At 45.5% G+C, this 12,453-nt stretch overlaps 1 protein-coding gene across 2 annotated transcripts in view; it reads right to left on the reverse strand.

The window, feature by feature from the left end:
* Positions 1-614: 614 nt before the first annotated feature.
* Positions 615-12,453, reverse strand: part of LOC118508188 — a 28,180-nt gene continuing 16,341 nt past the window's right edge. For both annotated transcript variants that reach the window (XM_036047750.1, XM_036047749.1), the window contains exons 5-9: positions 12,308-12,447; positions 5,747-5,885; positions 4,422-4,708; positions 1,987-2,218; positions 615-1,003 (exon numbers count right to left, since the gene is read on the reverse strand). In XM_036047750.1, the coding sequence (XP_035903643.1) occupies positions 761-1,003; positions 1,987-2,218; positions 4,422-4,708; positions 5,747-5,885; positions 12,308-12,447 (1,041 nt within the window). In that variant the 3' untranslated portion in view covers positions 615-760. The remainder of the gene's footprint in view (positions 1,004-1,986; positions 2,219-4,421; positions 4,709-5,746; positions 5,886-12,307; positions 12,448-12,453) is intronic.

Here is a 12,453-nt window from a genome sequence, read left to right on the forward strand (position 1 = left end):
TAGTAGCAACATTCTCAGCATATCAATTTCATTGCACATCACTGTACTTCAACACGTTCCACACGTTCAATCATGGCGCACAAAGCATTTGCCCCGCTCACATTCTTGCAAGTGAAAGTTTGACGACATACTCACACACACACACAGAGACGCTGCTAGTGTTTGAAGCGAGAATGCTCACGAGCATCGAGGTGAGGTCTTGGGAAAATTGTTTCCGAGGAAATTTTCCCAATATCGCGCACCCGTACGCCTATCAATACATATCTCGCCCTCATGCACGCGGCCACATCGGAATTTTCCCATTTATACCTTACCGGCTGTGTACCGGTGGTTCGGTTCAGCACTCGACACACTTCTCCAATTAATCATCGGAAGGGGAAACCGGGGGAACACTGCGCTTCGAAAACCACCAAACATTGTTCGTCTATTGAACCCGCCGCAGCGGGAAAATGCATTGTTCCGCACGGTGCTGCATGCACCGCTTTAAAAATGTATGTAACCACATTTCTCTTCCACAATAGCAGGCGAGACGAGGCGCCCAATTTCTTTTCGTTTCCAGTACAGCTTCTTTCTTATTCACCAAGAAGTATAAAAAAAACTTTCTCCCCGCACTATTCATTCTTACGCAAATTTGTGCAATTTTATTGCGCGACTCTTCAGCGATGGCTACAAATATCGAACCACCCGGATATCGATCACTATAAAACGAACGGGGGGGAGGTGATGTGGCCCCGTACGATTTTCCGACTGTTGCTGTGCTTTATCCATAAACAACGCTCCGGACTGTTGGGTGCGGGTCGGGCTGGAACCGGGTTTGTGATCGGGTTTCACTGTCCAGCTTTTCAATTTCTCGATCGATCCACGGCCGGTAGGTGGTTAAGTTGGTGAACAGATGGGGCGCATGATTGATGTCGGTGGACCAGGTCAGGAGGCCCTGTACGGTGCGACGGATTTTACCGTCTGCTTGCAGTTGATCGCAAATCAACGGTGATCCACTGAAGTCCTATAACGGAGAAAAGGAAGATATTATTTTAGTTTTGCATGAAATTAGGTAAAAAGGAAAATCTGTAACTCTGTGTCTACTTGATTCATTCCTATAAGTCATTTGCTATAATTCATTTTAAAGCTACGCAGTCATTTGTGGCCTTTGTTCCTCTATTCATCATACATTTGGATTCATTCCTACAAATCATTTGCTATAGAAATGAATCGACCTTCGAATCGAATCCCATAATTCGGTTTAAATCAGTATGTCCGGCTGTCTTTTTATGCGTTTGATGAAATTGATTCAATTTCTATAATTTATATTCTATAATCAGCCTCATTGAATAGTGATAAAAGCTTCGATTGCTAACACAAACGAACCTAGTTCAATTCGGACCTTCTTATCTCATAATCAAGCTTGACTGTATCCAGCTACGGGTAATTAGTCATAGATTCAGAGGACTCAAAAAACGAAGTAAAACACAAAAAAATCTTTCTACAACTTCGATCAGGAATAACCGAGCAATCGACGAGGTGATTTATGTCTACAGAACCCCAGTTTGCCTTCACATACAAACACTCCCAATTGACCAATCGTCACATACGATTGACCGTTTCATCAAACAACTTTCCACTTGCACACTTTTTCCCCGAACCAACTCGACCATGAACTCGTAACCACACTCGTGAGGATAAGAAAACCTCAAATGTCGAAATGTTGTCTTCCATCGGCTTCCCTTCCCCCCAAGTGCATGCATCCGTAACCGTAACCACAATGGCACAATGCCCTCGTGGAAACGGATGGAAAAACTCGATCCCGAAACAAACTCCAACCCCAGAAGCGAGGAAAATCCTTTACGCAAACGCTTCTCACACACACACACACACCAAGCTCCCGGTACAGAGATTTCCGGAGCGCAAGCATCGCCAAGCAAACGGGCGGGCGGCCCGATGCTGCCCAAACTGGTGACCGGATCGGAGGATTCGGTCTGACACACTTACCACATCTATGCTACGGTTTTTGGCCGCACCGTAGCCAGCGCACAGATTGCCACCGTGTTGCAGATACTCCCGATGCTCCGGTCGACACTCGGTGGCCGGAAAAATGCTAATATTTGTCGTAACGTAATTAGTGCCATCGTTCGGCAGCAAGTTGTTCGCGCCAGTGTCCGTGCTGCTGCTGCTGCTGCTGCTGCCGGTTGCCGTTGGTTGCGGTGCCGCTGCTCCGGTGCGGCTGTTGCAGTTTGTGTCCAACATGTGTCCACCGATGCACCGAAGCCGGCCGAGGTGGTGCAATCCGGAAATTGGAAACCGAGTGTACCCATGGTGAGAAACCGAGAAAGATAGAACCGGTGCTAATTGAATGAACGATCGTTCTTTCGATGAAATTATTTAATTCAGATTTTAGTCAAACACGAAGCAAACAGCAAACGCGTCCCAGAAACCCCCTCGTTGACCAATCCCCGCAGTGTTTGGTGGTCGCTCATTAGTGTCGAGCGAGGACCAATCCATGTGCACTCGGTTGAAAGGTTTGTTTTTCAAGGAACAAAAACCCAAGAGAAGATGGGGTCTTACGTACGTTACCTCTGCAGAAAGGGGTTAATTCTTAATCAACCCGATGGTGGATTTATTTGGACGATGGGAATAATTGTCGTTAAACAAGACTTGCGGGCTCATTATATCCTTCTAGTTGGCTTAACGACATCTCCTTGAGGATCTTTAATTAGGTCTACAAAGTCTTCAGATTGCTATTTATACAATGTGTTCAGGCTCTTGAGAGAAACTTCATTCATTGAGATGAGTCTGAGAATTTATTCGGTAAGATCGACTGTTTAATGTTCTGTCAATACAATATTCTTCCAGATAGTTAAACTAAAGCTAATAAGCGATCTGTACAAAATAGGTTCAGCACCGACAACAGCATTAATGTTGAGTTACGTGCAAGGGTGCTGGCTGCCAACCGGTCATACTACAGCCTGAGGAAACTTTTCCACTCTAAATACCTGTCGCTGACGGACAAAGCTGGGATTGTACAGAACATTTAAAGTTCCAGTACTCACACACGCCTCTGAGACATGGACTCTGTCCAAAACTGACGAAGCCCTCTTAGCTGCGTTCGATAGGAAGATGCTCAGAAGGATTTTTGGCCCCGTATGTGTGGAAGGACAATGGAGGAGCCGTTACAACGACGAGCTCTAGGAGCTGTACGATGATCTCACTATCGTGCAGCGAATTAGACTCGCCAGGCTCCGGTGGGCTGGTCACGTTATGAGAATGACACCGGACGACCCAGCCCGTAAAGTCCTTTCAGGCCGTCCAGACGGAAAGAGTAGGCCTGATGAGTGATGGCGTTGATGCGTCGACGGCGCTAAACCGTGCGCGGTATCGAGGATTGTTGCAGCAGGCCAAGACCGCAAAGCGGTTGTAGCGCCTGATAAGTAAGTAAGTAAGTAACAAAATAGGTTGGGACAAATAGTTCAGATAAAAAACGGATCTTTTTTAATCATTTAGGAGAATATTCACAATCGATCCAACCCATTATGGAACATTGCAATCATATAATGGAGCTCAGTAAGGGGATAATTACGATACGAAGGAGGATCTTTGCAATCAGCTATGGATTTTCTGCTAAGTGTTTGGTCCAACCTCGTCAGGCTATAAAGTGTCACACAGGCAAATTATAAATCTATCCTAACTCTTTGCAATATTCCATTATATGGTTGCAAAGATCCATAATAGGCTTGCAGTATTAAATTATTTATTTGTAATGTACCCCTTAACGATTCAAAAGATCCGATATATGGATCGAAATTCATTAAGACAACCAATTATTACCATCAAGGGAACCCAGAATAGCTGAAGGAACAGAATTGATCAAGAATCAAGGATATTTTACTCAAATAGCCCTGATTTGTCATCCAAAAAGCATAATGAACTCTAATATTTTTTTATTTTAGTTCAGCAATGATAGTTACATAAAAATTCAAGGTGCCCTGTAGAGTCTGAACGCTGTGGTTGGTTCTGATTTACAAGTAAAATAATAAGCAAAATCTCTGCAAAGTCAACCATCTTAACAATGAAAGGTAATAAATTGTGTAACCAAATTCTGCCCGCCATTAATATGCGGTTCAGAACTGAAAACTAAAATAAAAGCCATCGAAACTAAATCTCCACAAAAGCCCAAACCAAAAGGTAAAGCCACGCAATCGCTCCTCGTAGTTCCTCAGCCCCCACCCCGAGAGGTACTAATTGCAAAGTCAAACGAAAAGCCCGTAGCCGTCTAAAAATGGTTGGCCACGTTAAATTTGGCCACCGAAACCGAAAAACAAACGAAACAGTACGAGAAACTTTATCCCTTTTCTCAACTCAACTGAACTTCTTGGGCGAGCAACGAACAAAAAAAAACCATCCAAAGACTTGCACCAACCAATACTTACGCGTGTGATAGATTCGTCTTCCGGAAGGAGACGGCATAGCAGGAGCTTTCGGGCGTATCCGGCGTACGGTCTATAATTGATGATAAGCAAATAGACGTCGGTGTCCGTTTCCGCTGCCCGGGGAAAAGTTCCACCGTCCGGGCAAGGCTTCGATCCGCCCCACTGTCGACGACCCGCACACTAACCGGCCATGCACGGAGCCCACCACCACCACCACCTGGTGGAGAGCTTCGGCCGATCGGTCGGTCGGATGACGGCGGTGGACGGTGCACCAGCAGCAACAATGCCTGCAAATGGTTAATAATTTATTTTATTCCGCCAGCCACCGTTCCGTATCATTCGGCAGTGCCTACAATTTGTGTTCTTTCGTTTCATCGTAACATATCTCGACAGGTTGCGCGAGTGGGTGTGTGTGTTCATCTGGAAAGGTTTTTCTGCGAAACGGGGGAAAACAATGATGATCTATGGAAGCGGAGAGATACGCATCCAATATTCATTAGCAAAGGCAGACCGACTGAGCAGCATTTGTTCGGCAGTGTTGCATCCCAGCTGCTGCTGCTGCTGCAACATCGGTTGTACGTTTCAATTAATTTCATCTTTCGCTTTCCGGTGCGGAAATGAAAGAACTCTCCCATCCCTATCCTGACCAGCACGCCCCTCAATCCCCCGGCCACGGCCGTTTGCTACCCGGGTGTTTATTGATATTGCACTTCCGTTAACAACTTGTCATCACACCGAGCTTTCATGCAAGCTGCCGGCGAGAGACTCACGCACTTGCCCCTTGAGTTTGTTACCCAAGTATCATCTCAATTCCTCGAATCCACACACACACCACTGCTCCCCCCTCCCCTTTCTAATGCGTGGCAATATAAAACCCACCGGAAGTGGGAGAGATTTTCCAGGCACACAATCGCTGATCTTCTGAAGGGAAGAGCCCGGGATTGCACGTCACGCCAAAGCTGTCACACGCCAAGGCGTGTCAACAGCTGAAGGGTCTCTGAACAGATTCCAGACACCGTTCCGGGCGTCGTGTTCGGCGACGCAACTACAACACCACGCTCACAAACATCAAAGGCCATGCTTCCCACATGCACGAGGCGGCAGTGGCATGTCCTCGTCTTCAAAAAGAAACAATCATTTGTCAACCGGCTCCAACTATACTGCCATCCTCGGGGCATTACCCTAGGAGGGAGAGATGTTTACCAGAGATGGAGAGAAGTTTTTCAACCTCCCAGCACTTCAAACTTTAGACCGGGGCTTCGGGGATATAGCCCGATGACAACTGTACATTCTGTGTAGCACTTTGTACACGCATTGTTACCTACAACATTGTTCTCGAGCCGCTCGAAAGTGGTGGCGAATTGTTCCGGCAGCATTATCCTGCCGACTGGCCGCTCGTCCCGCTCGTCCGCATCCACCGGCCGCTCCGGACCACTCCAGACGACCAGTTCTTCCGGTTTCTTGCTGAAAATTTAATTACAATTCCATGAATGTGTATCTGCTGCTTGCCGGGCTGGTAAATAAATGTAGCAGTATGTTTGAAATAAATCTGATTGGCTGTGGGAATGGTGGCTTGGGTTTCAATGAGACGGTGACAGCAAGCTGAGTAACGATGGGCTAGACGGGCAGCGAGTTAGCAAAAAGCATATTGGGGCAGATTGGGGTACGGATTAAGTGAAGGTACGTACGACGATCGGAACGATAGCCCGGTGCTATGCATGCTATGCAAACTTAAATTATTTATCCGTACGAGCTGAGGCTGGGGCCGGCGTGTTTGGCTGTTGTGTGTATGTGTAATTACAAGATTATGCCATGTTCTTTGCAGCGGCGTAACGAGAGGATCTTTGACATGCATTTAATTGTACAAATGCAACAAAGGATTTTTGATTGTCTCGTCTTGTCTGAGTCTCGCCCATTGAGAGTATGTGCTAGAGAAAATGTATTCTGGATTATTTATTTTTTCATGAAATTAATTATTGAATTACTAGAATATAATGATAGCTCTAACATGCTAGTAGGATTAACTCTAGTTACTTATATTTAATATTATCTTAAATTGTTAGATAAAGGAAATAAATTAAAGAACTACTTCTATTTACATTTCAAACACACACAAACTTTATCCAATCGATCATCAATCGTCCCGCACGAGAAAACACTTCCACAAACAACGAACCCTGCATTGCGCCTGGAAGGTAGGCAAAACACCCTACATCAGCCCATCAGCCGCCTATCGATTCCGATAGCGTGTACCCCTTTAATTAGCACTTCAAACGCGTGCTCCCGTCTGCGCAGAGGTAAGCAGTAATGAACGTTTACCACGGATTTTCATTTATTTGCACATAATTAACAGCTGCTGCTGCTGCTGATCGTCTGCTTTTTGTTTTGTCTGGTCTGTAATAAAACATAAACAGAGCAGTTTCAGCTCCACCAGTACGACTCCATCATTACCCGATGTAGGTTTAACGCAACGCATTGTACAGTAAAATATAAAATCAATGCTTAGTGCTCAACTACAACCCCTATTAGCCTCATCTCTTCTAAACCTATTTCTAATGCTTGATTTTAAACCAAATACTTTCAATTTTCTCTTGACTAAAAAAGGAAAAATCCTCATCCAGTGCATCCAGGCTAGGGTGTGATGCGGCGGTAAGGGGATACTGATTACCGAGCGCGACGAACCGTTTTCCCACGAACTCACTCGTCCACAAAAACTCATCAATCCTATGCTTCAACTAAAATAGCGCGGCACCCGCGGCAAACCCACAATCACACAATCCGTCCCATCCCGGGAACGCAAGCGACCGGAAACGGATGGAAACGCATCAGTTGCGAAGCATCATGCCACAGCGAATGGGGCAGAATAAGGAGAAGCAGCAGCACGCACAAACATAACAGAACGATGTGCGATAAGGACTTAGCGCAATCATTATTCATCTCGCCGGTATCTCTGCCGGAGCGTACTAATGAGTAACGAGCTCGAGCAGCTTGGGCCCACACCCCAGAACAACCGCCGAAGGAACAGAAGCTGATCCTGCCCGTGCGCGCGCGTTGTTCGCAAGGTATCGGAGTGCGGCCCAAAATGAAGACAAAAGACTACTAAATCGTAAGTAGCGAAGCGAGCCGTCGCTGTGCATGATGGAAGGAAAAGCGAGCGGCTCTCGCTCTCGTCTAATCAGAAAAAGGATTTCCAACTCTTCGCCGCTGGAATCGTCGGACAAAAACTCATTTCCTGACAGCCAACGGTAGCCGGCCGGCTTCATCGCTCCACCGGGACAAATGAAGGAAACCGAATCCCTGGTTCAGCCGCCACCGCTGGCTAAGCTCTGGCTAAGGCCTTTGCCTCCGCGCTTCGAGAGGTTTTCCGGTCGAGTGACGAAAGCGCGTGCCTGCCAAATATGGCCGTGAGGGCGGCGTGGAACGGTTTTCGGGGGTTTGGGAAAACAAGTATATTACTTTTAATCAATCATTAGTAAAAGCAGCTTTCATTTGTCTTCAGCTGCTGGCTCTGGTCTGGAGTTGAGGCTACCTCTAACCTTCCCGTGTTCACTTTGAGCGCAATGTTTGAATGCCTCAAGTGAGACACAAAAGCGATACAACCGTCCAAGCAGGGCTAAGCAAAACAAACAACAAAGTCAACCACACGAGGGATACTGGCCGACCGCATAGCCAGGCCGCTATTCGCATTACGGGCCTAGACGACGGCTGTTAGGTTTTTTTTGGGGGGAAATGAGAAGAAAAATGATGGATATAAATTTTCCTTTTAGCGCAAACCATTGTAACCAAACAAATGAAAATAAACATTTTGCCCCGCTTTTGCGCCGGAGTTTTCCCCCCGGGTGTCGGGGAAAATGAGTCAGTGACTCTGCTCAGTGCCCGGTGGCTAGGAAAACAAAATAGAAATGAACGAACTCTCTTCTTTCGCTTTGTTCCATCACGAGACTCTTACTGACGGCTGACAGATTTGCCGACGGACACACTCGGACGGTCAGATGTGGTGACGAGAAAAGCGGAAGAAGAAAGGATTCCATTTTTCTTTTGCCAATTCCGCACTGCAACACTCGAAGACAACTCCGAAAGAGAGAGAGCGAGAGAGCGATGTGGTTTGTATCTTGAGGTTTAGTCTGATGCGATTCTGTCACACGGTACATTCATTTCCGGAACCGGACACGGTCGCACGGCTGAGTACTCTGCTGTATCTGATGTGCGTTGTATGGGTGTATGTAATTAATGCGTGTAAATGGTGTTGCTTTTTGTACTTGCACACAATTGCACGATCTATTGGGTCGATCTATTACACCGGGCTTGATGAGGTTTGCTCGAGACGCGCACCGGATAAACTGTATTAAGTCGTGTGCGTAATTTGTCTTGCGTAGTACGTGTAGTAAATAGTTTAGCTTTTAATTAAGGAATAATGAAATAAACAAAGCGAAGAAACACATTCGAGAACGCAGGAGTTTTTAAATTTATAGCGCCCGAAAGTATGCAATCCGATGTTCAATCCATCTATTGAAGCGTTTCGTTAACCTAACTTCACAGTTTAATTCTCATTTTTCTTGAATTCATTGCCACAAATTCTGTTTCTAATTAAGGATGTACATTCACCACACTAAATGTGTAAATTTTGAATATTTTATCAATTGCTTATCCGATTTAAAAACATATCCTTTTTTAAAAGGCCTTTTTAAATTTTTATGTTCCATTTAGAAGTCATACTTAGTCAATTTGTAAATGCATCAAAATATCGTATAGGTAAACATTACTTAGAATTTACTCAAGGTTTTCTACAAATGATTAAAACAGTTCTCGAGTCAGGCCCTTAAACACGAATTTACTAATTTGTATTTTCATTGCATTTAGCAGCTTCCTGCGAGAAATATTCTATGTATTCCCTGCCTAGGTATGGTAAAAGTAATGATTTAAGTAAAGATTTTCCACATAATTTTTTGTAATTCTTCTTAGTTCTTAGATAGCACACACAGATAAATATAAAATTTTACAGCACATTGCATACCTTCAGAGGCCCACTGCCTTTAAAGCCATCCCGCAGCGCTAGAACGGAGAAAAATTAAGACATATTTCTCCTGTCCAGATCCGTTGCAAAAAAAACAAACGAGAACCTACCAGAACATCGCATTAGCGCTAGCAAACTCTCGTAAACATTTATGAAAATTATGCCACTCCTCCATAAAGATCAGCAGATAGCGAAATACTGTGGCCGTACTACAGCATCTTGTGTACGCGATCCCACCAAGTGACTTTTATTGCTACAAGTGCGGTACTTTCAAACATAATATCGCTCACACACACACCAGGCACTGGTAGTCACCGGCACCTGTCCTGCCGACCGAACCCACCAAACCGTTGGCCTTTGTTTTTAACGACACCGTGCGCGCACAAGAAAAGAACAAAAAAAGTAGTCTTCACCCAAGAAAACATACCACCGTTACAACAACAATAACAACAGCCACAAGAAAAAAAAGAAACTCGGAATCGTCGTAACGCACCCTTTGTGCATTGTGCATCCCGAGCAAACCGAACCAACTTCCTCCATTACATGCTATAATTAAAAAAGTTTCCTGGGGGTCCCTTCATCACCGTTTGAAAAGTTTAACCCACTCAGGAGAAGCTGCAGTGCTCGTCTTCGTTCGTTTTACTGGGTTGGTTTAGTTTTGCCGTTTGATTTCTTAACCTGCATCACGGGTAAATGCAATTTAAAAAAAAACGAACACAAAAACAAACAAATTCCACATCTCCTCGCAACAAACAACACGAGAAGAGAGAGAGAGAGAGTGGGGAAAAAAGCTCCAATTGCAATTGTTACGTTCTGCACGACTCGATACAATGCACTTTCGAGTGCGAGAACCTTAATTGCGTGTGCAGCAGCATCCATTCCATTCCGGAGTTTCCTTGCCGTTCTGTTATGTTGGTATGTTTTGCAACAGTTAAACTGTTTCCCTTTATTCCTTTCATTTTCCACCGCGACTAATGATAATAAATTCCCGGGAATTTCAATATCAAAACCACCGTTAATGCACAATGATTGCAGTCGTGCAATAAATTGCATGCCACAGTTTGTAAAACAACCCGTTACAGTTCTGCCAAATTTCTGGTACTGTTTCAATACATCCCCACAGCCACGCAAATCCTCGTCAATCGTTCCAAGGTGATGGATTGGTATGGTTTGCCCACTGTTTGGGTTGCGAAGGTCAGCGGGGAAGAATCAGCACCCAGCTGCAGCTGGTCTCATTCAATTTATTATCTCCAATATCCTGCCGACCGACCGAAAGGCCGACATCCGAACGATCGAGGCAAAAACCTGCCGACAACCATTTTCTAAAAGCCTTTTCTTCTCGACCAACACAAACCGTTCCGTTCAAATCACGTCACGGTGTACAGCATCCGGAAAAAGGTTAAATCCTTCCCCGGGGGGGGGGGACGAGTCCCAGGAAGGCGTAATCATTTCAAGAGTCATCGAGCCATCGTGCCTATCGTTGGGGTCGGATCCACCGAAACGTGCCCGCACACCGTGGGACAAACGTCCTGTCCTCTGTTGTGCTTTGAGCTTCCGTTATTTCATTTGGTCACACACAATGTTTGCTCGCTTTACCCGACACATCCCTGCGCCCGGAGGGATCCGGTTCAGGTTCCACAGCTAACAGGGCGAAATGGCCAGTGTCCATTTCATTATGTACGATTATGTGGTTTTCGAAACCGGCAACCTGCAGGCAACAAAGCTCGCCCACAAACCAGGACGCAGCAGAGACCCGCGGTTGGTGTCTTACTCCAAAAACGGCCGTGTCGTACCTGGCAGATTGCAAAACGATTTGTAATGGGCCACGGTTTAGCCTAGCGGGTTATCCTTTCCCGGAGCATATTTTCGAAAAAGCATCCTTACCCTGTGCGCCAAGGTAGCAACCAGTGTGTCGCAAGTGTCATTTATTTAAAATTCAAATTAATACTTTCATACGGTGACCTGCGTCTACGTGCTGCGGCAATAGAGCTGAACCTAAGTTCAGCACCCACGGTCCTGGAACGGGTCCTTGAAACGAGCGTTCTCGGATGTCGCGTTGTGTTTGCATGTTGTGCTCTTTTGTGCTCGAGTGGAGCTCGTCCTGCCTTACGGCGGGATACATCCGGGCAAATAAGCATTTTACAAAACGGAAATGCATCTTCAAATGTGCAATATGTGTGTTTAGCCCCCCGGATCAAGGGTGGCGCTCTTTGTTGCATACTGAAACAGCACACGAGCAAGCTTTATAGCTTTCGTTTCTAAGTAGTTTAGTGTTTTCTTACTGTTTTATAGAATTTTATAGCAAAACTGTGTGTTGGAGGCTTTGAACAAGTTTAAGAATGTGAAGGGTTTTGTTTTTTAAACAGTAAAATTATGGTAGTATGGAAATGTTATACCTTAAGCCCATATTTCTATTCAGACTTCATAGCTCGTACCCAATCGCTCCGTGCATCGCGCAAAAGCTGCAATAACGAATTAATTTCCTACCATTTCCATAACACCGTACCATTTGGCAAAATCATTCGCAGAACGGCCAGCTACCCAGTACCAGCGACCCTGCATACAGTTTAACATTGTTTACGAAGAATTGTCCAGATTCCAGGTAGAACTCCCGTACCGTCCACTCCATCGTCAAATTGTCCAGCACACAAAAATCTTCATAACAGCCGCCAGTCTCGATTGCACGGAAAGGATGATGATATTCGCTTCCGGGTCGCTTCGTTGTGAATGTTATTGTCTACTGCCCAGCAAACCGTGTTACCGAACGCTACACTACAACCATCACCGTGGGGACTACACAACCCAGCAGCGAAGTTTTTGCACGTTCAACCGTTGACGGTACTATGAGCCCAAGCGGTAAGCCGGTACTTACTTTATAACGCACACTGCAGTTGTTAATATTAAACTCGGATGGATTAAAGCGCCAACGCAGACGGGATGCTTCGTTTCAATTAAACCGACCCGGTACAGCCACGGCACCGTCCTTACTCGATTGTTGGCAATTGAAATTTGCTGTGT

This window comes from Anopheles stephensi, chromosome 2, assembly GCF_013141755.1.
Source record: "Anopheles stephensi strain Indian chromosome 2, UCI_ANSTEP_V1.0, whole genome shotgun sequence".
NCBI lineage: Eukaryota > Metazoa > Arthropoda > Insecta > Diptera > Culicidae > Anopheles > Anopheles stephensi.